The sequence below is a fragment of the Strigops habroptila genome, chromosome 3 (genome assembly GCF_004027225.2).
Source record: "Strigops habroptila isolate Jane chromosome 3, bStrHab1.2.pri, whole genome shotgun sequence".
In the NCBI taxonomy this organism is placed as follows: domain Eukaryota; kingdom Metazoa; phylum Chordata; class Aves; order Psittaciformes; family Psittacidae; genus Strigops; species Strigops habroptila.
In genome coordinates, this window is record NC_044279.2 from 51,145,227 (window position 1) to 51,170,768 (window position 25,542).

Here is a 25,542-nt window from a genome sequence, read left to right on the forward strand (position 1 = left end):
AAGGGTTGTTGCTAATATTTAGCTGGATCTCCCATTCCCTAGCTCTGAAGTATATTCAGCTGTGTTATTAAGCTTCAGAATGAATCATTCTTGGTTTTATTCGTGTCCTGGTAACACAGAAAAAGGGTTACCTCATATATTCATTTATACTCTTCTGTTAAAGAAAAGCATCTCAAGCAGTTTGTGGAATTAAGAACAATGTTCAGGGGGGCTGTCGGCTGGAGGCAAGGCAGATGCAGTGTTCAATCCCCCCTGCTTATACCTAAACAGAAAACATACTACTTGTCCCATGTGTGGGGGTTTAATACTAATACGTGGCTAAGACACTTTTCTGGTTTACCACTGCTGTGACAACTCAGCAGTTCATAAGGAAGAATTAAGGAATTTGAAATGTTCTTGAGATACTGTGCAGGTAGAGACAAGAAGCCATGACCTGTGATCATCCAGTTTTCCATTTTATATCTAGTTTTCTACAAGTTACTTTGAGAATTGTTATGGGCTAAAGAAATATGTTCCCTTAAGAGCAAAAGCTAATGCTGAATTTCTAACAATCAAAGATCCTTGAATTAAAAAAAATCTGAAGAGAAAAATTTCCTCTGGAGTGTGCCTTAGCTCCAATGGCATTTTCCTTAGTTGTGGTTTCCGTGGAAGGTATGGTTTCTGTAGCAGCTACTGTAGGAGCAAATAACAGATAATTTGCTGTAGAGGAAGGTATTTATCTAATGGATAATAGTTAAAAAAATCTCTAGAGATCTGTTTGCAGAAGGTTTAACTGATTATTCTTTTTCCTTCATTTTGGTAACAGAAATATCCAGCAATTAATAGGAGAACTGGTTACAGGGTTTATGCACTGGATAGTGCAACTTGTTGTGATTACTGAGTGCAGCTGAACAGGCAGGCTAGGACTTCTAAAGACGCTGCAGTGGTCTTGTGTGTGCTGCATCATAAAAATGCAATTGAGAGGTCTTTTTAATGTAAAAGCTGAGCTGTATTTAATGCAAGTTTAAAAAAATTGCATATTACTCTTTCTGAGCATACTGCATTGGTGGTGCTCTGTGCTAGACTGTTTCATTGATGGTAAGACTCCTGTTCTTCAAGCATCTTTTCAGATCAGACCAGTTGTAATATTAAGTGTTTGTGAGCTAATGCAGCTGGAGCTGCAGGTCAAAAATAAGTCTTTCTGCCAAGTTATCCAGAAGGCCATGGCTGCCAGCAGGATGTTGCAAACTGGGTTATATTCAAATATTCAAACAGAGTCTTTCAACCTCAAGTGAGGTGACTTTTTTTTTTTTTTAATGTGAGAATTTCTGGGTTGCTCTTCAGACCTGAGATTTTCTTTCTAATTGGATCTGGGAATACTGGCCATTATTAAAAAGTATGCAGTCTAATACAAGTTAGCACAAGAAGTTTTCATTACAGAATGGCATGTTCTTACCTCTCTTGAGTGAAGAAACAGACTGATGAAAACTCCGGTAGCCAGAAGCCTGGAACAGATGCTGGTTTTCTTGTCTTTTGGATGAAGGCATCCTAGGAAAATGTGAATAGGTTGAATGGTACTGGGGAGACTGATGAAAAGTGGGAGATGGTGAGAGGGCTGCTAGGAGACAGGCAGAGAGCTGAGCTGTGTCATGGAGAGGAGGACAACAGTCCAAGTGCTGTGCAGAGGGAAAGGATACCACTGGTGTGGTGACTTGGGCAGCATGTTGTGGGTTTTGGGTTGTGGGTTTTGGTTTGGTTGGGGATTTTAAAGTTTAAAATTGGTCTGTAGATCATGTGTCTTTAAAATAAGTTTTTGTTCAACTCCCCACATCAAAATCAGTTTTGACAAGTGTTACGATGTAAGTCTTCTACTTAGTGATCTTTGTCACTTAAATTAGCATTTCCTCTAGTAGTTGTCATATTCAAAATATGAATAAACAATGATACTAGTACTGAGTTCTAGCATTAATTATGCTAGTAGAGCTCACTAGCTAAAGAACTGAAATCTGTTTACTTGCTGAACCAACTTTTAAAGGCACAGTCAGGTCATGTCACTTTAATTTGCTAGTTCGATGATGTCTTCACTTTCACTAGAGGAACCAATTCTCTTAAAGCAAAAAAGCTTTTTTTCTCTTTTTACCCTCAGAAAAGGAAAATGAGAACGTGCTGTGCTAGTTCTGATATCTTGAAGGATTTGGAAATATAATCATCTACTGTTAACATTGCTACTTTAAGATAACTTAATTGGCTTCAAGTTTTGTGAATGTACCTGCTCTTATGCTACAAGCACATCCGAGAGTTTGTGTATCTTTTGTACATTATGCTGGTTTAAAATTCCCTGAAGATTTATTTTTTTTTTAAAAGATGTTATTAAATACACCATTGATACTGGATTAAGAGACCAGCCCTCAGAAATCAGAGGAACATACTACATACGGAAACAGCAACAGCTCAAGTGTGGGTAATGCAGAATTTCTGCTGAGTTTTTGGTTTTGTTTTGGTGTTTGGTTTTTTTTTGTTTTTTTTTTAAAGCTTTGTATAGTTGTAGATGAACATATATAGTAGTTATTGATAGGAAAAAATAGTAGTTGAAAAGTTAATTGAGAGGAAGGTTAACTTGCAATTTGTCTTAAAATTGATGATTTCAAGTCATTGTGAGTAAAAGGCAGCAGAAGATAAGAAATGCATAGATAAGAGATGCTTCAGTTGCACAAAGTCATGGTTCAGGGGGTTGCAACATGGGATAAGGTGAAGCCTGGAACTATTCTAACCTGTGGCCCCGAACTTACTCAGGATAGCACCAATGTAACACCTGTGTGTAGGATTTTTAATCTGCAGAGGTAAAAGCACTAGATGTTGGAAACATCTGTGAAACATATGGAAGCGCACGCAGGTCAGTGAGGTCAAGCTGCTGTCACTCAGCCTCTGTGCCTTGCTGTAGAAGTTTGAGTAGCTGACAGCGTTAGCCTGTTATGTTATCATTAAAAAACCTGTCTGCTGGGGGACTCAGCGCTGGTGCTGAATTGCTTTACTATGTTAGTGACTGCCTTTACAATTAAATATCGTCATCACAAATAAAATACTGCAAGTATGTGCATTAACAAAGCTTTTAATCTCGTAAGTCACCTGTCTTTTACAAAACACTGTTTTTCAAAGTACTGTTCCAGCTGTCTGGTAGTGCTGCTATGCTAGAATGTGAGTCTTCTACAGTGAAATCAATATGCTAATCTTCAAACACAGAGATAACTGGTATGCCAGGATGTGGAAAGAATAGGAGTTTTTTCAATGCTAGTAGTGATTTACAGATTTGCAAGGAGGACAAGTGTGTGTTTGAGTATGTATGACCTTACTAAGGACTAAACAGAACACAGCATTATGGAAAAATTGAACTCTGGTATGGTAATGTGTAGGAAGCCTAACTGCAGAATCAGTGTTTTGTGCCAGGGTGCTGCATGAACTGAATAAAGACTCTCCATTCCCCAAATAGCCTATTTAATAGCTGTGTGTGGTTGCTGCATGATTGGCAAGCTGATCTATCTAGATCATCTTTCTGACAGTGACTGGTAACAGATGCTCTCAAGAAAAAGTACAAGAAATGGAATAGTACACTTTTTCCTAGTAGTGAGAGATTTAGGGAATTCAGGATACTTCAGATGGAATATATTTCATGTTTAACAGGAGCTGATGGATCTATTTTTTTACAGGTTTTTTTTTTTTTTAATGTTATATTCTGGTCTCTGCAACATTATTTGATTTGACAACAATTTGTGATATAATTTGCTGTATACAGGTCTATATAGGTGTGGCTATTTTGTTTCACCTGTTGCTTGAGCATCTCATGCTTGTGTCCTGAGGAGTTGGAATTAATCATGCTGGAATATGTATATCAGTACTAGACAGTCACTGTCTGTGACTTAGGCTTTTAAAATATTTAAACTAATATTGTATAGCCTACTTTCTAATTCATTATCCAATGCCTTTGGCATATCATGTCTATATATAGTGGTGCTATAGGTACATAAATGAAATGGGGGCATGCAGAAAGAAATAAGGATACTAACATTCAAGTTCTAACGTGAATTAATGGGGAAATTAATTTGGACAGTTACAGAGCAATATTATGCTTTTAATTTCATTGAATGAATTGACTAGATGCTAGGTAGTGTCTTGTCTGGATATTGTGTCCACAGTTTTATGTGCTTGAGGATGAATCTCCTTGGCCTATTTTCTTTCTAATAAACTTTAACACTTGATTCTATGATTCTGTTCATGATTTGTAAGAAAGTAATTTATTTGAGTAAATAATCTCTTACTTGGCAATTTATGTGTCCTGATAGTATGTATCCCTTTAATGCATAAAAGCTCTTGAGCGCTGTAACAATAAGCCTACAGTGACCAATTCCTCATTCAGTTTAAATGAGAGAAAAGCATCTTTTTTGTGGTACATAACTTTTTTTTTCTGCCACATAACCGCTCTTGAAATAGTTTGTGTTCACACTGAGTTTATAAAAGAATTATTAGCTGCCCTTACAGTTAGCAGGTGGCATCTGACTTTTCTATTTTTATTACCAAGGTGCCTTGAGGGCATTAGGTTTGAAACTTACCTAGTGAATTCTTTGGCTGATTTTTGCACTGTTGCTCTGAATCTCCTATTTGAGCAGAATACTACCCCTAGGTGCTCATTTCTATATGTTTACATCGCTGGTGAAAGCTTCTGCTTGGTTGTGTGACGAACTGGATGGAGGATTGATTTAAAGCAATACGACCCAGTAAAAATAGTTATGTTTTGGTTCTTGTTGTTCAAGTGTTAGTACAACTGCTTATGCTGGCAAAATTCAAAGTCTGAAACCATAGGAGCGAGCTCCTAAGTACCCTGCAGGGAGGCTTAAAACAGAGGATCTCTAGAGAGTTCAGTTTTGACTTGGGGATAATCCTAGTCAGTGTAACACTGTTTTTAGAAATACTGAGAAATTTAGTACTAAATTAGTACTAGTTAGTACTAAAATGCTAATTTTTAGAAATACATATTTTAAACCATTCAGGACTTTGTCTACCTTTTTTCTTTCGCATTGTTTGTACGTGATCAAAATGTAGCTGCAGAACACAGAATAATAAACCATTATTCAGAGAGAAGACATGAGAGAAAATGGACTGCGCAGTTACTGGCATCGATTTTTCAATTAGTACAGTTTGCTTTAAATGTTTAGCACGGTCAGGAAAAGAAGTAGGAAGTGAACTTTCCTCTGTCTCGAATGAAAATTAACTTGGATGAATTCAAGAGCCTGCTTGCTTGCCACTGAGGTGTCTTTGTTCTCACTCAGTAACAGCACCATAAAACTTAAAAAAGCATGGCCTGTTTTCAGTACTCCTGCTGTCTCCTGTGTTAGTGTTGCTAACTAAGTGACTGTAAAATAGCACTGTATTTTGATGGGAGTGAAGGGCTGGTGGGAGAAAGGGATGGCCCTCCTTGTGTAGTGCTCTGAAAAGTCACAGGCAAGCGAAGAGGTGGCCTGGGGAAGTTTGCCAGGTTTCTAATTTGTGTGGATGACTTAATTAAGACACATCATGTTTTAATGACTAGACCATCTATGATTTGAGACCTGCATATCTGAACTTCCTTCTATATGGGTTCTCTGCTTCCAGCTTGTATGTGGTGTCACCACAGCCGTGAAGTAGGGAAAGGGAAATGATCCTTCTGCAGGGCGGGAGCAGGTGTTTCAGGGGGTGGGTGGAGGTGTGGTGTGGCTGCCTTCCCTGTGGCATTATAGGCAGCATCAGCAGTGTGCTTTTGAGACTTCTCAGGGCTGATGAGCTTCAAAAGATACAAGGCCACAAAAAAAAGTAGGAGTTTCTGTTTGTGTAAGTTTAATGAGCCTTTACTAAAGGTTCAGTGCATAGACTCTGACCTGTTTCACTTCAAGTGTCAGGTATGTTTGAACTCTAAGTGAAACATTAGCTAGCCTATGTCTGGATTTTTTTCCTTCAAGAGGCCCAAAGTCTCCAAATATTTTCTAGGATGAGTGTCCTTTAATTTTCATGACTAGATTTTGGCAACTTTAGGGGGAGGACTTAAAGTTTAAGGGACGTGTTTACTAAAACAAGCCACTAGCAAGTGGAGATGTTCTGGTGTCTACTTTGGGGAGATGAGGGGGAGCGTGTGTTGAATCTCAAATTGGTGCACTTGAAAATGAATGGATAACAAGCTAGTGTTTCCCCTGCCCCCCTTTTTCTATGACATCTTTTAAAATTAAATAGGGAAGATAAATTACTGGAAGCTAAACTTGCTCACCTCAGATGAAAAAGGGAAAGGCAACGTCTGCGTCTTCAATGGACTGAAATCACTAGCTATATTAAAAGTAAAATTGTGTTTAGTAGAGAGAGATCCTACTATTTGAGTACCCTTAAATAGTAGGATCTCTCTTTCCCAACTGCGAAATTTGGAGGATTTCATCAAGAGAAACAATTGTACAGTGAAGCTGATTAGACACAGCTGTGAAATCCACTAAGTAAGCACTTTTAAAAGTTAATGAAAAATTATCTTTTCATTCTGCATATGTGTTTGGAAATGAACTTCTTAGTTGGTATGGTGGAAAGGATAAGACACACAACTGTTTATTTCTATATTTTGGTTATTACCTATTACAAATACACTACATCTAAAAGATGCTGCTGGACTTTGTCCACCTCTGCTCCATCCCTGTGTGCATGAATGTTTTGGCAGAGTCTCCTGTAAACAGGATGTGGAGTTGTCAGGGCCCTCTTTGACTGCAGTTTTCGGTGTCTTGGAAAGTGTATGGACACAGCCTGGCTGCTTGTATCGTGTATGTACATGTGCACAACCTTCCTCCTGTTCCTCTTCTGAGATGCTATTATTTCATCTCTTTGAACTTGATCCAAAAGACTAAATGCTCTGGATTAAACACAGCATGTAATACTACCTTTTGTTTTTTGCCATTGCTGTGTTCCTTTTCTGTGACGTTAATATTGAATTGTTTGGAATAGCTTTAGAGCTGACTAGTTACTCTGTGTTTCTTGGTAGTGCTGTATAGGCAGTGCATTAATGATGCCCTACTATGTATATTATTCTGGGTTTGAAAAAAAACCAAGCATTGTTCTGATGCAGAGTTGAGACACAAGCCCTGGTATATAAACCCTCCTGAAAGGGAGACACACTTCAGTGAAGAATTTCTAAATGGGATGCTTGAATGGTCTTTTCCCAAGTAAGTAAATACTGCCTTTTACTTAGTTTCAAGAAACATGGCACACAGCTGCTCTTTTCTCCTTGTTGTAAAATAACGGGCCATTTGCTGACTGAAGCAAGCTATTGGCATTATTGCTAGCAGCTGCTGAACTCTTAGTGTTAACTTAAACAACTCATAAATGTTAATCATGCTGCAGATTTGTTAGAGCTTGTCTGCACATCCCAGAGGCACTAGCTAATATGTCACACTTTTCAGACATTCCAAATAGTGACTTCATAATTCAGTAGTTTTATGGTGGTGGCTGAAGTTTCTTCAAAACCATGCTTTTAACTACAGCTTCACTAGTACTAGTGTAGCTTTATTTAGATGTGTTTCAGTAGGCCTAAAGCTGCTGAGCATGTGGTGGAGCGAGTGCACACTCGAAGGGGATATGCTCTCTGCTTACTGATCTGTGTGGAGATCTGTGACAGAGTCAAATCCAAATCTAAGTGGAACAAAATCCGTTCGGTTTATCCTGTGCTTCGGCTTAAAGTCACTTTCATCTTGTAATGGTTTTGCTACTATACAAGTGTGAAAAGTTTACAGGAAATGTAAGGGTTGCTGTAGAAATGTGTAGAAATGTGTTATCTGCATAATAAGTAATTAAATAATGTGCTGTGTGGCCTTTTAACAGTCCCTCCCACTCTTCAGCCAGTGGGAATATGCTTTTAAGACAAAGCTCCCAAACAAATCCTTTCTTTCCTTCAGGTCAGATTCTGCTAGCTTTCTCTGTAGAAAACACTGTTAAGGTCCCAGGACCTGGTTTTGAGCCTGTCAAAATGATTGTAAATGTAGCACGAAAGCAAGCACAGATAATGAAGTGAAAGCTGCTGTGTTATTGTAGTTTTTTGTTTTGTTTTTTGTTTGGTTTTTTTTTTTTTTTTTTAATTGTAATCATTGTGAAGGCCAGGAAGAGGACAGTGTCGTTGCTACTGCATGCCAGAGAGAGAAATTATGCTTACTGCATCTAAAATCCATTCTTGCATCTTTACTTTTATATGAGCATCCAGTGGAACTTTTTTTCTCTAGAGCAGTGGTGGTATATGTTTACCAGAACTGCACTTCATGCCTGGAGGCTATACTCCCTACCAAACTAATGGAGATTGCAGTTAGTCCAGGCATCTGGTATCAGCCTGTGAACACAAGTTAACCTGCCTGCGATATGACCATTTCTGTACAAAGCTTGTGTGGTGTATGCTGTTCCTCTTCAGGGTTCTCTCCTGGCTGCTGTACCTGTAGAGATGTGCAGGTGGGGGGCAAGTATTGCAGACAGATGCTACACAGATCCTATTCTTGTAAAGTAGAAGGTCCCAACTTGAACTGGAACCTCTTAAGCTTTACAAGATAGACTTCATGTAAGGAAGTACGGTTTAGAGTGTGAAAGATTGTGAACAGGACTGTTTGTGGTTGTTAAAGTATTAAACCAAAGCTGTGTAAGGCTAACCCTACAACATACAGAAATCTCTGAGTAAGGATTTGATCTCAAAACATTCAGTCGTCTTCAAGTGCAAGAGTAAATGTCACTCTTCTTCAAGTAGGTGGATGTGAGAATTTGTTTCTGGACTTGCTCCTAAAAGCCTGGAGAAAGATTGGATGGTATATGGTCTACTAGTTTTTGGTTAGAAGTGAAACGGAAAATTCTCGGAAAATATCTGTGGAAATGGTACTAGTTTTTGGTTAGAAGTGAAACGGAAAATTCTCTGGAAGGTGTGGGGACAACAGATTGTGTGTGTGGTTAAATTGTGATTGCATGACTGATGTTGTGGGAAAGGCGTAATTGTAAAAAGAATTTTGGAGTTTTAGAAAACTTTCGAGCTCACTTATTGTCAAGAAGTGCTGTAGTTCATTACAGATAATATGAGCATCCAACTATAAGTTCTATTCCTCTCTCTTTCAGTGGGTTTCTTCCTCCTCCTCTCCCCATTTTCCCCCCACAAAGGTCCACCACTGTTGCCCTTGAATTCTGTCCCATCTATATACATGTTCTCATGAAAAAAAGAAAACCTCTTAAGTGATTGAATATCTTGGTGACAACCATATGTGCCTTATTTTGAGTCTGAAAGTAACTTTCGTGTGCTGCATTCTTAAACTGACAGAATAAAAGCATACTCAAATGACTGAGTTCAAGGAATGAGTTGAAGTGGTGATCTGAATTTTGGTTCTCTTCAAAATTCTGATCCAGAAATACCTTGTTGTGGCTGCACCCTTAAGTTAAAACTTAAGGGATTCTTTTCACATGCATATAATTTGGGTTTTGGTGTGAATTGGATGCTGATGAAAAGCATAAATGTGATGAAAGCTTTCTGACAATCTTGGCTAATGCTATAGTCCTAATGCTGATCTGGAAATCAGTTTCTCAACCAAATAGTAAGATGGACAAAGAAATGAATCCTGAGTAAGAAGCCTTCCTTGGTTTTGTTTGACAGTTCGGTAACCCTACTGAAAAGTCTGAATGTATGACTAAAATGTTAGTCCGAATCTCGCATTGTTCCAAGTCTCTGATCAAAGGAATAAATTGATCTTAATCATCAAGTTGTGCATTCAAGGATTTGACTTTGGATTTGTAGAAGATTTCAAGAAAACAATAATTAAAGGACCTGGCAGAACTTAGAAGCAATGTATGGTGTACACTGTTCAGCATTTCTCTGCAACTGTGCGGTTTGAAATCCAAATAGGCTAGTGATCTGCTAAAGAAGTGCTTGCCTATCCAGGCAGGGGGATACATCACCAGTACCATCTTTCATATTACTTGCATGACTCATAAGCAGGAAGACACACTTGAATTTCTTATGGAGTAACTTTGGTGTTAGTAGATAATTTGCATGGGTAGAAGGAAAGCGGTGAAGAACTGAAGTATAGGAAAGGTGTAAGAGAGAGATTGTCAGAAGCACTAATCATTCTTCTTTTTTTTTTTCCTCTTCTCCCCTACTTCAGACCTTCAAGTGCTGACCTTCTCGGTCTATTAAGTTATTATAAACTTTTGCTGCTCTGCGAACATATAAAGATGTCTCGCAGCCCTGATGCTAAGGAAGACCCTGTGGAATGCCCCCTTTGCATGGAGCCTCTGGAAATTGATGACATCAACTTCTTCCCTTGCACCTGTGGCTACCAAATCTGTCGTTTCTGTTGGCATCGTATCCGCACTGATGAGAATGGACTTTGTCCTGCTTGCAGAAAGGTAAATATCCTGGAACAGTGGCTTGTCTTGCACTTATCACAAGGCTCTTGCATTGTGTTGGTACCACAGACATCCTTTTCCTTCAGGAAAACATTCGTCTAGTCATGGCCTAGATCAAGGGTGAGGTGTTGGATCTTTCAGATTCTGTCTGCATATGTGTCGAAGCTGTTGCACAACGGCTAGTTTTGGTTTGTTAAATTCAGAACTGGATTAATAGGGGAAGCTGTGGATCAGAACCAAGGCATGCTGATGCTGGGAGAACTGCAAAAAACCACCCCAAAACCTTCGAGTTGGGGTGCTCATGCATTGACAGTCTTTTTTCAGGAAGGACAGCGAGGATTCCAGCACTCGGCGGTTTGCTGGAGACCAAGGTTCAGCTAAATTATCAGAGCTGTCTGAGGCAAGCTTATAAAGCACCTGCTTGTTTTGTTTGTGGCACTGGAGCTTTTAGTCCGTATTTTTCTGGATGCTAAACATGTAAAACCTTTGGAAACTATATCCAATGGTGTTAAACTTTTAGCCTAGATTTTTAAATGCTTTAGTCTATTTGTCTGGTATTCTGATGTTGTTGCCAAATGCTTAAAGGTAGTACTTTTGAGTCACACTTAATTTCTCCCTGTCTCTTAATTCATGTCTGGCTGATACTTTGGTTGGCCACAACTATGAAGTTCAGCTTCACTAAGTTGCCTCCTTTTTCCTTTGAATTATTTTCCTCCTCCTTTTAGTGTTTTGCTTAACCTCATTATTTCCTTGTCTTCAGTGTTTAATAAAATTCTTTCTCAATATCTTCTTCTCTTTAGCTCTAATGACTTCCCTTGATTATAACTTTCTTGCCTGGCCTTCCTCTTTTTGTAATCACTGCTACTTATGTCCCCTCTTTCCTCTGTTACTTAATTGTGATCCTATCCTTAGTTGATGCCTTTGTTGGCTTCCTGTCTCATATTACAGCTCCCTTGTCAGACTCGCAAGTAATCTTACTTGGTCTCACTATATTTATTCAGTGCCATAGTATTCTATAAGCACTTCCAGTCATATTTCTCGCCGCTCTTTTGGGCTTTGGCTGCACTAGAGCTATCACTGCTAATCTGTGTTTGGGTGCCTCTGCAAGCCTGAAGGCATTCCCATAGCGATGTATGTTTATTAACAAGTTGTGCAAATTTGCTGCAATATTTGAGCTCTATGTCTTACAAGGAAGATCCACCTGTCATCAGCCACATTAGTCTTCACATGGGGTACCTGCTGTAGATGACACATGCTATATAGTACTTTCCATAGTACAAGCAAACTTTTACTCTTCTGATACAACGTGAGATTTCTGGAGTTTCCTTGTCTGTGTAAGTCGTTTCGTTTACCTGGATTTATTGCACTAGTTTTTTTTGCCAACAACTATTTGATTCATCTCTGCCTGTTCTTATTGGAAGTTTATGGAATATACCTGAAAAATCACAGAATCGGCATACTATTCACTGCCTTTGGGTATTTGAATTCTTTGAAATATGGATACTGCCACAGCTGGACTTTTTCATATGGAATAATCTAGAGTATGATTGGATATGCAGATATTTTGCTGAATTGGATACAGTTTGCTCAGAAAAACAGTTTTGGGAGGAGAGCTAGAATGAGTGCTCCAATTGGAATGAAACAAACCAACTGTTCCAGGAGAGGAAGGAGACCTCTTCTTTCACGATGGACAAGGATTATGTTGTCGGTATTTTCTTCATCCGTGGACTACAAGATGCTCTCGAGTAGAGTTGAAGCTGTATCACTGAATTGTAGGAGATTTGCATGGAGGAGATGGAGGAGTACACTCCTTTTGTGGCATAGACAAAGACATTGTGGCGCAGAGACCCTATCAGGATCTTGGGAATAAATCATTTCAAGCTACAGAGTTGATGGCAGCATCAAATAAGTCTGAAGAAGCCACCTTTTGAAGCGTGCCAGAGCTTCTGAACCAGGTATGTGTTTTTATGTGTGGTGTGTCTAAATAGTTCCTAGCTCTGTGTAGTAAGGAACTGGAGAAAAGATGTAAGTAGTTTTGTAATTCATATCTACTATGCTGTATATTGGCTATATTGGTTGTGACCACTTAAAATACTGAAGTGCAGAAAATAGCAAAGCAACAAGATTTTTGCAGGAGAGTTTATAGTAGGTACTATAGATTCAACGTACATCATGGTATATAACAGGTACATCATGTTTATAATGTGTATACCAGTGCAGGATACTTACTGCAAAATGGACTGCGAATAAATGTATGTTAAAGCAAAGCTGAGTGTTATACGCCATTGCATAATAGAAAACTGCTATTTGTGCCAATGGTATTGAATCCGGTGCAAGTTCTCTAGTGGTTCGATCACTTGTCTGTGGAGAGGAGCAATGAAGAAGTTCCCTATCCAGGGATTTTGGTTGAAAGGTTTGGAAGATATTTTGGAAGAGTCTGATAAAATTGTTTGGCTATACACTATACTGGTGCCGGTGCCATTAGTTTGATAGATTTTAAATGTGCATCGCATATATACAACTATTTTCCTAAGCTACTCTAATTTACTTGTAACTGAGAAGATGCTAGCTTGCAGATTTATTTTCTACCAAGGAGAAAATACTTCTATGTGCTTGAACTGTTATATAGCTTAACATTTGCATGTGCAGAATATGTTCATGGGATTACAGTCAATTGAGTTAGTGTGTCTTAAGTTTCCTCCTGTTAGTAACAGTAGCAGGCAAACATTTGCTTTGTTTTGATTTTTGAAAGTAAGATGCTAGTAAAATTTAAATTGAGTGCTGGTTGGAAGCTAGTGCTTGTTAGTCTTAAGACATTAAAAACTTCTTAAACTTTGTCTGAATCTTCTGAAATAGACTCGGAAATTGTTTCTGTTTAATTCATTAACTACAGAAAGTGCTTCCTAAAAACCAGAACTGACCTGCTTTGAGTTCCTGATGCCCTTCAGAACTGTAGGTGTAGTCAATTGTAAGATGCTAAGCAAGCCTTCCTGTTTTTTCCAGTCAATTGATTTCTTAGCTGTGAGTGAAATAGCTGCTAACTAGTCAAATTAGAATGAAAATAATGTTCTTCTCAATAGAGACTTATGTAGCCAAAAGCTGTTTTACAGGTCACTAGACTCTTGATTTAAAACCAGTGACTCTTATATTTGCTGTGATATTTATTTTTTTTTTTCCCCCCCCTTTAAAATTCAGCAGCCTAGGTACTGTTTGTCATACTCAGTTGCTTGTGTTGCTTTAATATAGCATAGCTCTCTGACCTTAGTGTCAATTGTTGCCATTTTTAAATCCAACAATAAAAATCCCCTAGCTCCTTCACATTTCTTGATTGCTTTGCCCTTCCACCAAATAACACAACTTGATATACAGCTGTTCCTGTGGTGGGGCTTTGCCCTGTTCTCCAATTGCTTTATTTAGGGAGCTTTATTCCTCCTAGCACCTTGTGTTAGACATGGAGAGAAATAAACTGCTATGTTTATGATCAAGAAACGAACATGTTATAAGCATGTTCTTGTCCATGTTTCTCCTACTCCTGCTTCTGTGTAAGAGGAACATCTGGTCTTAATGCACAGTCTCCAAATATCAGTTGTTTCCTCTAGTTGTTACACAACTGAGTAGTTTGGTGTAACAGTTGATATTTAGGAGCATATAGGAAATCACTGTTACTCTTGATATAAGTGATGTGGTGTATACTATGCATAAACCTTATTGACTTTCTGTGTATTTTTCATTTCAGAACCTATTCGGTAGCAAGGCAACAACTGGGAAATGCTGGTACGTCCATTGTGTGGAAGGAATGTGACTCATCTAGGAATGACAAAAGCAAAGTGCTTGATAAATCCCAGCTCAGCTTTCAACAATTGGGAAAATGTGGGGGAAAAAGTCTGAAAGAAAACAAAACTTAAATGCCAAGACAAACTTAGTCAGGAAGACTGAGAATTCATCAAGGGCCATCTCTGATTAAAGAAACAAGACTACAGAAGAGACATTCAGACTTTCGATGAAGTTCTTGTAGGACTACCAGCAACTTGCAGTTAGTGTAAACAAAATCTGGTCGTTTTCCACATAGGCCCACCTTGTTCAGGTGACTTCCATGGTTTATGTTGAAGAAGATTTGTGTAACTTGAGTGGAGGGTGTCAGCTAAACTTAGTCAGTGAATCTGATGTTGACATCTCTTTAATGTCTTGCATCTGAAAATACATAAATGCTGATAACATTTGTTGTAGCAACTTCAGCTGTTGCAAGATCTGGGAGCTTCTGGTGCCTGTGGTGCTCTATCCCTATTTTGTAGGGTTGCACAGAGACTAAAGAACAGATGAAATGGTACTGTGAGATACACTAGCGGTCAATTCACCTTGCTTGGCTTTCGGAGCCATGCTCTGCCAGCCTTCTCTGCATGCTTTCTGTCTATAGCTGAACGATCATCTGAGTTCATGAACTTCAACACTGTGGGAAGCAATCACTCTGAAGATGAAATAATTTATTGTCCTATTTGTAGGCTGATTTTATGTCCTTATTTGAAAGAAACAGGATTTCTAATACTGTCTTTTAGAATTAGCTTCTGGTGGTGCTGTGCTTACTTGCCTTCCTCCCTCCTTAAATGCGCAATATCTCTTATCTGTCATCATGCCACACATTAGATACATATATATGAAAATAATCTGTTACTTCATAGGATTGGGTTTCTGATTTATTCTTGGGATTCAAGAGGTGCATGTGGATTCATTTGCAAGTCCTGCAATTCAGGGTATCCAGTCATAAGAGTGATAAACATATATATGGAACATTTCATATATAATACAGCTCTACAGTATCTAGCAAGAACTTTTCATTATTCTGTTGCTCAAGCAAGTGCTGTTATCCATGATGGCAAATTAACTGCTCCTACTTAATGATTGAAATCCTTATTCAGGCAGTCTTGTACTTTCTGCTGAGATGAAGACGTTTCTCTTCCTTGATTCTGAAGTTGCTGTCTAGTCATGTGCCTCCTGCCAGTCCTTGTGCTCTCCCGTACAACTACAAACTACTAGTTTTACTGCAAGCAAATAAACATTATGCTTGAGCTACCTGGGGTGTTTCCTGACAATGTTCAGGACCTGCAGTAGCAAACAGCTGTACAGAGAAGGAACACGCTATCTGATTTGCTTCTCATTTGAGAATATGCTCTGAATGTGGCTATACTTGGCAAGAAAGAAGCTGTTTGGCACTGTCTGCTGTAGTTTTCTTGGACCTTCAGGAGCCTTGCTGAACCTACTGAAAACCATTCATTTCTTGTGCTGTACCAGAAAGCGGCACGCTTGCAAGCCTTGCCTTGTGTAGTATGGGATGTGGGGAAGAAATTAATTTGTGAAAGGCTGTGCATGTATCACATCCTTTGATGTAGGGCGAGCCATTCGATTTTTGGAATTATATCTACCCTATACTGGTGCACTTGTTTTCTTCCCATTCCTATCTGAAGTCAGCTTGACTGTGACTGTGATAATGGAATTAACTCTCTCTTTACCAAGCAGTCTCTCTTCCCTAAACCAAACAAATATCTATTCTTTATTGTACATAATTTACTAACAGACTTTGAGAAGCTCTTTAAGTGAAATGCCTTGTAGAATTATTCTGCATCTCTGAAGTCCTCACGTCTACGTGTGTTAAAACTCAAGGTAATCATTGGCTATATCTAATCTCAAATGACCCTACTAACAGGTCATTGCTGTTTCATCAAGTAACATTGTGAATCAGTACAAGGTACTCAGTGTTACTTGTGAACAACGTAACTTTTTAAGAATGGTATGGTTTTAACTGTTCTTCAAGGGTAACACGAGTCCTTACTGTGTTTTGATGTTATGGACTTGTGTACCTTTGGTTACTGCTAAAGCACCTTAAAATTTAAATTCCTTTGTGATACTATAAACATGTTCCAGGGGAGTTGGTGTTTCACCATGAGATGCCATCTACTGAAGTCAGCTGCAGCATATTTTCAGAAAATGTCTCAAGTATAGCATAATGATGCTGAACTTTAAACTCTTTGGACTGTAAAATGGATCTTGTTTTGTTTGGGGATGTACTCAGAAGACTATTGGGTCTGAGCACTTGGTGAGTCTTTTGGTAGCATCATGCAAGTATGAGGAATATATGCTTTTAACCTAAACCTTATTTTTCATCTGCTGCTGTAGATTTTTCTCAGGTTGCTTAGTATGACAACTAGTTTTGTACTCTACCATTAACAGAGGACAGTCAGGAAAAAGTTAAATTAATTTTTGTTGAACTTGCCCATTTGGTAACACAAGCAAAGAATTTAGTTCAACATGTTGGTGAGCTTAACTTTTTTATCTTAAGTCTTCATCTTAATGAACATCTCCTGTACTCTTCTCACTTTTTACTTCATGTTAGTGTTTGGAAACGCTGCTTTTTGTTTGAGATATATTTTTGTATACTTGCTTCTGTGCTTAGCATTACTTTGTATATAAAGTGTGAAATCCAACTTTTCAGTCTGAGAAAATGGGGACAGGTAAGGAATATGGGATTGCTTTGAGGAGTAATCTGGGCCAGAGGACAGTGCATTGTAGACTACGAGACCAGGCTAAAACAGTGCCTTTATAGCAATGCTCTGTACAAGTAGAGCAATCTTTTGAGGTAACTCCAAGGATGCTTGTACTTCTGCTAGATATTTTTGAGATTCAAATCTACAGTGTTATGTCTGTGTTTGAGGAGTTATCTGTAGATGATAATCTTGAGGTTAAGAATTCACCCTTGTGAAGGGAAGAAAAAGCCCAGATTTCAAACTGGTACACAAGCATGGCAAGAATGCTATTGAATCAGTATGCAGTAAGTGTATTGAAATCTGTCTCTTCACTAGAAGGAAACCAAAGATTGAGCTGTGTAATGGTGTTACTGTCTTGAACTTGGTCCACTAAATTACATTTATATTTTGATTTCTTAGCCTGTAGTCTTTAATACACTTAATTATCCAAATCTGTATCGGACAACTAAATATAAATATAAAATAAATATGCAGGATATGCCTTCACCCTGCTTACTATGATATGTTAGTGAAATCTTAACAGGATGTGTTGGCTGTTGTGTTGCAGCTGCTTATAGTGCTAGCAAACTGACAGGCAGCTGGGTTGGAATATGGCTATTGCCCAGATCATTATTATGCTAATAAATAGGAGATTCCATAAAAATATGCAAGAATGTTCACCTTTCCCAAAGGACCTGAGTATGCTCCTTCTGTAATGTGGCTGGCCATAACAATCAGAACAGTATAATGGAAGAAAGAAATCTGATGTTAAAACATTGGGATTAATGATTTTCAAATGTGTTGGTTTGTATGTGGTTTGTTTTTAACGGTGTTTGTTATATTTAGCCATATCCAGAAGATCCAGCAGTGTACAAACCACTCTCCCAGGAAGAGCTGCAAAGGATAAAAAATGAAAAGAAACAGAAACAAAATGAGAGGAAACAGAAGATATCAGAGAATCGCAAACATTTGGCCAGCGTACGGGTTGTACAGAAGAACCTTGTCTTCGTGGTAGGGCTATCTCAGCGCCTAGCAGATCCAGAGGTGAGTGCTTCACGCTTGTAGATCTTTCTCCTAACTTACTGTCAAAGAACCATTGCAATACTCTTATGCCTGTCCTTGTCTATCTCCTGATGGGTATAAAATGAAGCAGCATTGAAAAGGTTCACTGCTTCTGAGGCTCCGTCTCATTAAGGGAACTTACTCAACTTTCTACTCCAGAATAGCCTCAATAAGTGTTTGTGTTTGCTTTTGGGAGAATGGATGCTCTATTTTTTTTTTATTTCTTTTTTTAAAGGAAATTATTATTTGTATTTGTTTAAAAATGGCTTCTTGTTAAGCTAAAAATAAGTTTAAGAACTTTTCAGGTACTCCTTTTCTTAGGCGGAATCTGCTGGCACTGTACAAATTTTTATTTAACCTCAGATAATTCCACATTGGATGCATGAAGTAATTAGAAGTGGCTTTATTGGTGTAGTAAGGTGTGGCGGTTGGGAGCTGTACTAGGTTTGGTGGTAGCAGTATTCTCGCTGGCATAACCAGAAGATAATGTGTCCTTACTGAATATTGCCTATTGCAGCAAGATGACGTGATTTCCAAGAAACCTAGCCTGAAAGAAATGGGCTAAAAAAAAAAAAAAAAAAAAAAGGTATTCAATATCAATATATTCAGTTTAAGTTTTCCACTTAAGCAGGCAAAAAACTCCTGCACAAATAAAGATGACTTGGAAGGGGAGATAGGCTGCTCTTTGCTGATTCTGGAAATAGATCTGTGGATCATAATGGAGTACAGGTGGATCCACTTCTGCTGGCATGCTCTTGTGAAAACTGTGAAGGCCACGCTGCCATATCTTAATAGGACTATAATCTGCAAGATACTTGAAGAAACTCTTCTGTGTTACTCAGCATTATCAGTCTCTGCAATGATGCCTGAGTGTGGGTGTAGGATCTGTCAAGAAGGATGTAGATCAAGTGAAGAGAAGTCAGAAGAGATCAGTGGGTGACTGGTTGTCTATACAATGTGCCCTGTAGTTCTACAGGATGTTCCAAATGTGATTAATGTCATTAAATCTTGAAGATGTTGATGCTCCCTGGAGAAGGGAGATGAGGTAGCTCAGTAGAGAAGTTCTTGGTTCAGTACAATTTAACTGTACTATCCAGTGTTAATATGAAGACAGAGCTGGGGAAACAAATCTTCCTTTTTAACCTTTCAGGTTATTGTCTACAACTAGAAACACCCATAGCTTATCTAACTTCATTTTAGTCAGTAGTTCTGCACCTCCTTCCCTCATGGGGGTAGAAAAAGTCTTTTGGTACAAAATGTGTCAGATATATTGCCAATTCCATTGACACACAGGTAACCATTATTCAACAGAGTTGCTTAATATGCTGGACATGTTCCTGTTTTGCACAGGATCCCTAAATGTTGTGTTAGTAATAACTGATGCAGGGAAGGGCAATACAGGAGTATTTTTTTTTTTTCTTCAGGGATGTGATATTCACTCATTCATTTCAGCGTGATGTTGATTCTGAAATGTTTTTTCTTGCCCCTGGGAAGTGTCATATATTGTCTTCCTGTACTTAGTCTGGTCTGCTGAAAACTTGAGGCTACCTTGAGCTATTTGGTTTAATCTTTCTTTTCAGAGTAGAGCAAGTGAGTCAGGATATAGCATTTTGTTCCTAGCAGTTAATATATCTGAATGCAAGTTTAGGGTGGTTATTTATTTTAAAACTGAAATTAATATTATTTTTATTTTTTCCTGAAATTTTAAAATACATACACATATTTCATGCTGAAACAGATATATTATGCTAGGGTAGGGTTTGGGTAATATAGTACCTAAAGAAATTTTAAAAATACAACATGAAATGTTGAATATCTTTCATTTAAGTTCTTTACTACAGTTGCAGCATACTCTGTATTGCACGTAACTTTTACATTAGAAGACAAACCTAAAACTACATGCTCTCCTTCTCTTTGTGGAAGAGACCTGTTTTTTATTAGTTAAAGGATTTAGTTGAACAGTTACAGAGAAGAATAAGTACAGCCCTCTATGAAATAACTTTCCAAAATACCACTTTGATTTTCTTTTCTTGTAGGTTTTGAAACGACCAGAATATTTTGGGAAGTTTGGTAAAATACATAAAGTTGTCATTAATAACAGCACATCATATGCAGGCTCACAGGTAAGTCAGAGGCCCTTGTGATTTTATCTTTTTATTCCTTTAGAGAAAATACACGTGTGCAGAGTGAATCTGGGGCTTCTTATTTCTGACTAAGCAATAGGTTAAAGAAGTAAAAACAAAACAAAAAAAACAGTAGTGATAAGACAAGGGGTGATGGGTTCAAACTTAAACAGGGGAAGTTTAGATTGGATATAAGGAAGAAGTTCTTTACTGTGAGGGTGGTGAGGCACTGGAACAGGTTGCCCAAAGAAGTTGTGAATGCTCCATCCCTGGCAGTGTTCAGGGCCAGGTTGGACAGAGCCTTGGGCAACATGTTTTAGTGTGAGGTGTCCCTGCCCATGGCAGGTGGGTTGGAACTAGATGATCTTAGGGTCCTTTCGAACCCAAACCATTCTATGATTCTATAACAGCATTGCAAAACTCAAATTATTGTTACATTACTGGGGCATTGTCCAACCAGACTCTCAAAATTGGATGCAAGATTCAGTGTAGAAAGATGAAAAATTGGGAGACAGGGTGAGAACCTTCAAAGCAGCAGTAATGTGGCATTTATTCACTAATCTGCATTTCAGGGATAAAATGCCTTTATTTTTAGAACTTTCAAGCGACATTTTGATGATGGGGTTTTTTTTCCCCCCATTCATTATGCATCAGATCTAAATTTTTATGAAGTATACCATTTTTGTCAGTTTTCCTGTTAAATACATCTAGCCGTGAATATACTGGGTTATTAAGTGAGCTGCTAAAAGGCAACTGAATTTTCAGATCTGTTGCGGGGAGGGGTTAAAATAAATGTAATATGGTATGTTTTCTTCCTAGGGTCCAAGTGCCAGCGCATATGTAACCTACATCCGGTCAGAAGATGCTCTCAGAGCCATACAGTGCGTCAATAATGTGGTAGTAGACGGCAGAACACTTAAGGTGGTAATATTTTACATTCTTACATGTATGTGCTAGGCCACTAATATCAGGGCATGGTATAAAATTTTATTTGTATGGATATGCTTGTGTCGATGAACAAAAGTGTCCAGTTTATTGGGGATTTGTGTTTTGACCTATTTTCCTAGCATTAATCACAACATAAAAGTTCAGTGAGCTTCCAGCAGGCAGTGTTTTAGGGGGTTAGCAAGTAACTTCTTAAAAGTTTGAAACAAAGGAAAAGATGCACCACCTTCTCCTTCCCACAGTGGCTTTTTTGCTTTATAGCTTAATAGCACAATGGCTGTTTGCTTTTACAGAGCTTTCTGCAGTTCAAACATCACACCTCTCAAAAGTTCCATGGGAAATGCAAGTTTTTTCCTTTTGTTATCTGTGTAAACAGCTATTCAGGCTGACTGGGCCAAACTGGTGGCTATAGAAAATCATCTAGTTAATATTAATTTCCTGACCCTGCTACAAAACATTAACCAGTTTCATGTAATGCAAACTCATAACTACTTATTTGGCTTCTTATTATGAATGCAAATATTTTCAGAGGCTCTTATTTTGGTTTATTTAGATTGGATGGAAATAGAATTACATCCTAATTATCTAATCCTCAAGTATATAGATTTTTCACAAATGGATTTCCTAGTCCATCTGCATCAAAAATATGTGTTGTGGTGGAACTCCAAATCTTGGGACAGAATTTTTATTTCTTGAAATACTGCCCTTGTTTTTTTTTTTGTTACACCGTAAAAGGCAATCATAACTTAGAGTACTTAAGTAATGATTTATTTTTTTTTTTCACCTTCAGGCATCATTAGGTACAACAAAATATTGCAGTTATTTTCTAAAAAATATGCAATGTCCAAAACCAGACTGTATGTATCTACATGAGCTGGGAGATGAAGCAGCCAGTTTCACAAAAGAAGAAATGCAGGTACGTGTAATGAATGGCATGTATGTGTATTACTATATATAATTTAGTCTAATATGTATATAACATAGCCTTTTGCTGAATGTTATGGCAGAGGTGAACTCTGAAATCCAGAAGGTGATTAAACAGTTGGATATTGGAAGTTAAATTTTTTCATTGCATGCTGCTTTTAAAGGCCGGAAAGTCTACCTAGGGTTCATGAGTTGAAAAGATGGAGTTTATTCTTAGCCAAGAATTCAAATAACATCAAGTTAGCTTACTTGCCCTTTGTCCATACCAATGCTAGGTAACACACTCTTTTAAATCTGTGAAAAAAAATTAAGCCAGATCTGGGTTTTCCTGTAGGTTTTGTGTATGTGGCCAGTTATTATGGCTGTGATTTGACCACGCTATCTGAATTAGATAGCCCTTTTAGCTTGTGAAGGGTATAGAAACTGTTTGGAAATAAACAACTGAGGGTAACTGTAATAGAGCATAAATACTGATGCAGGGATTTTTGACTATCTTAACATCAACATGCTTATTATCTAAGGTAGGGAAGCAAGTAAATGGATAGCTTTACTTTCTCAAAGTTGGTGTATTCTGAGGTCTTTTGGGTCTGGACCTGTCCCTCTACATGAGGTATGGTAAAGCTTTTAAACTCAATGTGAAATATGCCAGCTTTGCATCCATGCTGTTAATTTTTGCATGTGGTCTGCCCATGAAGCAAGTGGCCCCACCTGTAGTCCTAGCTCAGATGTTTTACAGGTAGATTTTATTTTGTGTGTTAAGCTGATGGAAGCCAGAGAATAAGGAAGAAAGTCTATATCTGTTCAACATTTTTTCCACAAATTAGCAGTTATTTCTGAGGATTTCAGCTACATTTTCATAAATTAAAGAAATACCCTACTGGTTTAGATGAATAGTCCCTGTAGTATATATTCTGTCGCAGATAATAGCAATAGGAGGTGAAATTCAAGGAAAACTTGCGAACCAGGCCACCTTCCCTGTTCATTTCCCTGTATTTCTACCACCTAGATCTGCTATGTTATACATGTTTGGGGGCATGTTCCTGACTAGGCTTTTTAGTTTTTTATAGAGCTGTCAGCCATGAGTTTATTTAATCTGTTTTGAACCTGCTGAGACTGTCAACCCTATAGTCTTTTGTTGTAGCGAGCCCTAGAAGTTCACCAGCTATTCTATAAAGTGCTTTCTTTTGCCTGTGTTAAACTGATCTCTGGTTAGTTTTGTCAAGTGTCCCCTAATCTTACCATTGTACTTGCTGAAAGTAAAACCCTTCTTCACCTTACCCATTGCCTTTGTGATTTTGTAAAACTTAATTTTTCTTTCTCATATCCTCTCCAATCGGTTGCTGGGCTTTTACAAACTTCTTCGTAAAGCAGTTCCTCCCTTTCTGTGATAATTTCTATTGCCAATCTCTCTACCTTCTAACTGTGTCATCCTTCAGGTGCAGAGGTCAGACTCATACTCATGATGTGGGGGGAAGCAAAGTTTAGTATAGCAGTCCTCAGTATTTTGTGTGCAGTACGGTGTATGGGTTGTTCTTTCCTTTGTTTTTAAGTGCCCTTCCAAATGATGCCCAGCATATATTTTGTGTTTGATTGCCAGTGCATAATCAACTAACAACTTCAGAAATCTGCTGGCAGTAACTTCATTATCTCTTCTCAGAGCTGTAACAACCAGTTCATAGATCACTAGTACAGTTTAGGCTATGTTTTGCTTCATGTGTTACCTGACATGACTCTGGTGAAGCTTATTTGCACCTTCTTGACAAATTTTTTTGGGTTCTTTTGGAGTTCCTCATTCTCAGCATAGCAGTTTAATACCCAGAGAGCTTGATATTGTCAGCAAAAAACTTGCTCTTCATTCCTTTCTCATGCATATTTATGGTGTTGCATAAAACTGATGCTAGTCATCAGTCCTCATCGGTTGCTTCTGCACCTTGACAGAGTGACCAGTCTTACCTTTGCCTTTCTATCTTTGAACCAGCTTCAATCCATGCAAGAACCTTTTCTTCATCCCAGGGCACCTTCGTGAATAACTTCTGGTGGGAAACATTGTCAAACAAAAGCTTTTTTGAAAATTTTGTGCATCCTCTTTATTTATGCTTATGGCCACTATCATAAAATTCCATCATGTTAGTCAAGTAGAATTCCCCTTTACAGATTCATTCCCAGCAGATGGTGTTTATCAATGAACTTCTAAGATAGACTTTATAGTCTTAGGGATGGAGGTTGAACTTAAGGCTGTAGTTCACAGGATCTTTTCTACAGCACTTTTTGTAGAAGGCAGTGGTGATCTGTGAGTCCTCTGGCCTAACCGCCAGTTAAAATCTATAGGCTGCGTACCTTGGCCAGGAATTCAATTTCATGTATGAATTCCTTTAGAATTGAGTGGATTATACTTCATCATGGTGACGTAAATGAATCTTCCTTTCTTGTTACTTGTTACATTTCTCTTAAACTTTCTTCTTGATTTCTTATTGCTTTCTTGGAAATTGTTGGAAATTACTGAAGAGTGCACGGTGCTCTCTGGAGTTTGGCTTAGTGTCGGTGAATTTACAGGTTTAATGAGATTGAATGTTCATTGTCACAAACTTTGATTATTTAGAAAAAAATAGAATTGTTAATGGATGAACTTATGTTCTAGGCTCAATAATTGCTAATAGAGCTAAACATTGTGACAAACTGAAAACAAGGAAAAAAACTAGTAGAACTCCAGGAAGTCTCTGAAAGTGAGGTTGGGAGTTTAGGCTTAGGGTGGGTTGGAGATGCTAAGTTTGGGCTCTGGGTTGCTTGTCATAAATAAAGCACAATTATTGTAAGCTTCTATATAGGTTTTTAATCTTGTTTCTTTCTTACATTTATGTGACAGGTAAGTGAGCTCAGGAGTGGCCTGATGTTCAGTCTTTTGCCACTGAAGTCTTAAGCAAGATGAGATATCCAGGAAAGTGTCTTCTTACTCAGCCGCTTAATGTTTGCAGTACAGATCTTTGTATCTGAGCTAGTTGCGTATGTTCCATTCATAATGGATGGTGAAAGAAGCATCTCCAGGGTGCAGTATATAGCGTAAAGTTTGCATTTAGGTGAACTACACTCTAGAACCACACTTTTTTCTACTGTAGGTAGTAGCTTGGTTGTAGACACTGACAAAGTTGGTTAAGATGATGCACACACTAGATGTTTCAGTGTCTTTTTTTGAGGGTTGTGTAGGTTGACTACCTAGAGACATGTTCAGAATCAATAATGGAGAACTGGAGAATTAAGTAGCAAAAAATTTGTGATATTTATAGTGTTTGACTGACTTGGAGTATTCAAATGGGTTATGCAGCTGCCTTTCTAAAGGAGCCGATAAGGGAATCTAGTTTCTCAGCAGTACTGTTTTTTGAATTTTGTCAACTACTCCTATAAAATTATTTTATTTTGTTTTTAAGGCAAGTAATGCTTTTAAAGAAAAGTTTTTACTGTACTATTTTGCATCTTGATTCAGCTCATTACAATACTTAACTTGCAAATAGTAATTCTTATGTTGGAGTGGTATAACAACCTACAAAAATATGAATGATCATCTTGACTCTATTTCAGAT

The 25,542-nt window shown here is 38.1% G+C and overlaps 1 protein-coding gene and 1 long non-coding RNA gene across 12 annotated transcripts in view; both read left to right on the forward strand.

Moving 5' to 3' along the window:
• The window catches only part of CNOT4 (CCR4-NOT transcription complex subunit 4), a 79,426-nt gene that overhangs the window by 24,805 nt on the left and 29,079 nt on the right, over positions 1-25,542 (forward strand). For all 11 annotated transcript variants that reach the window (XM_030478417.1, XM_030478419.1, XM_030478421.1 and 8 more), the window contains 5 exons: positions 10,155-10,398; positions 17,760-17,957; positions 20,012-20,098; positions 20,918-21,019; positions 21,834-21,959. In XM_030478417.1, coding sequence (XP_030334277.1) covers positions 10,225-10,398; positions 17,760-17,957; positions 20,012-20,098; positions 20,918-21,019; positions 21,834-21,959 — 687 coding nt within the window. In that variant the 5' untranslated portion in view covers positions 10,155-10,224. The remainder of the gene's footprint in view (positions 1-10,154; positions 10,399-17,759; positions 17,958-20,011; positions 20,099-20,917; positions 21,020-21,833; positions 21,960-25,542) is intronic.
• Positions 10,407-15,502, forward strand: LOC115604879. Its single transcript, XR_003990432.1, has 2 exons — positions 10,407-12,353; positions 14,135-15,502. It is a non-coding gene; the product is annotated as an uncharacterized LOC115604879 (long non-coding RNA).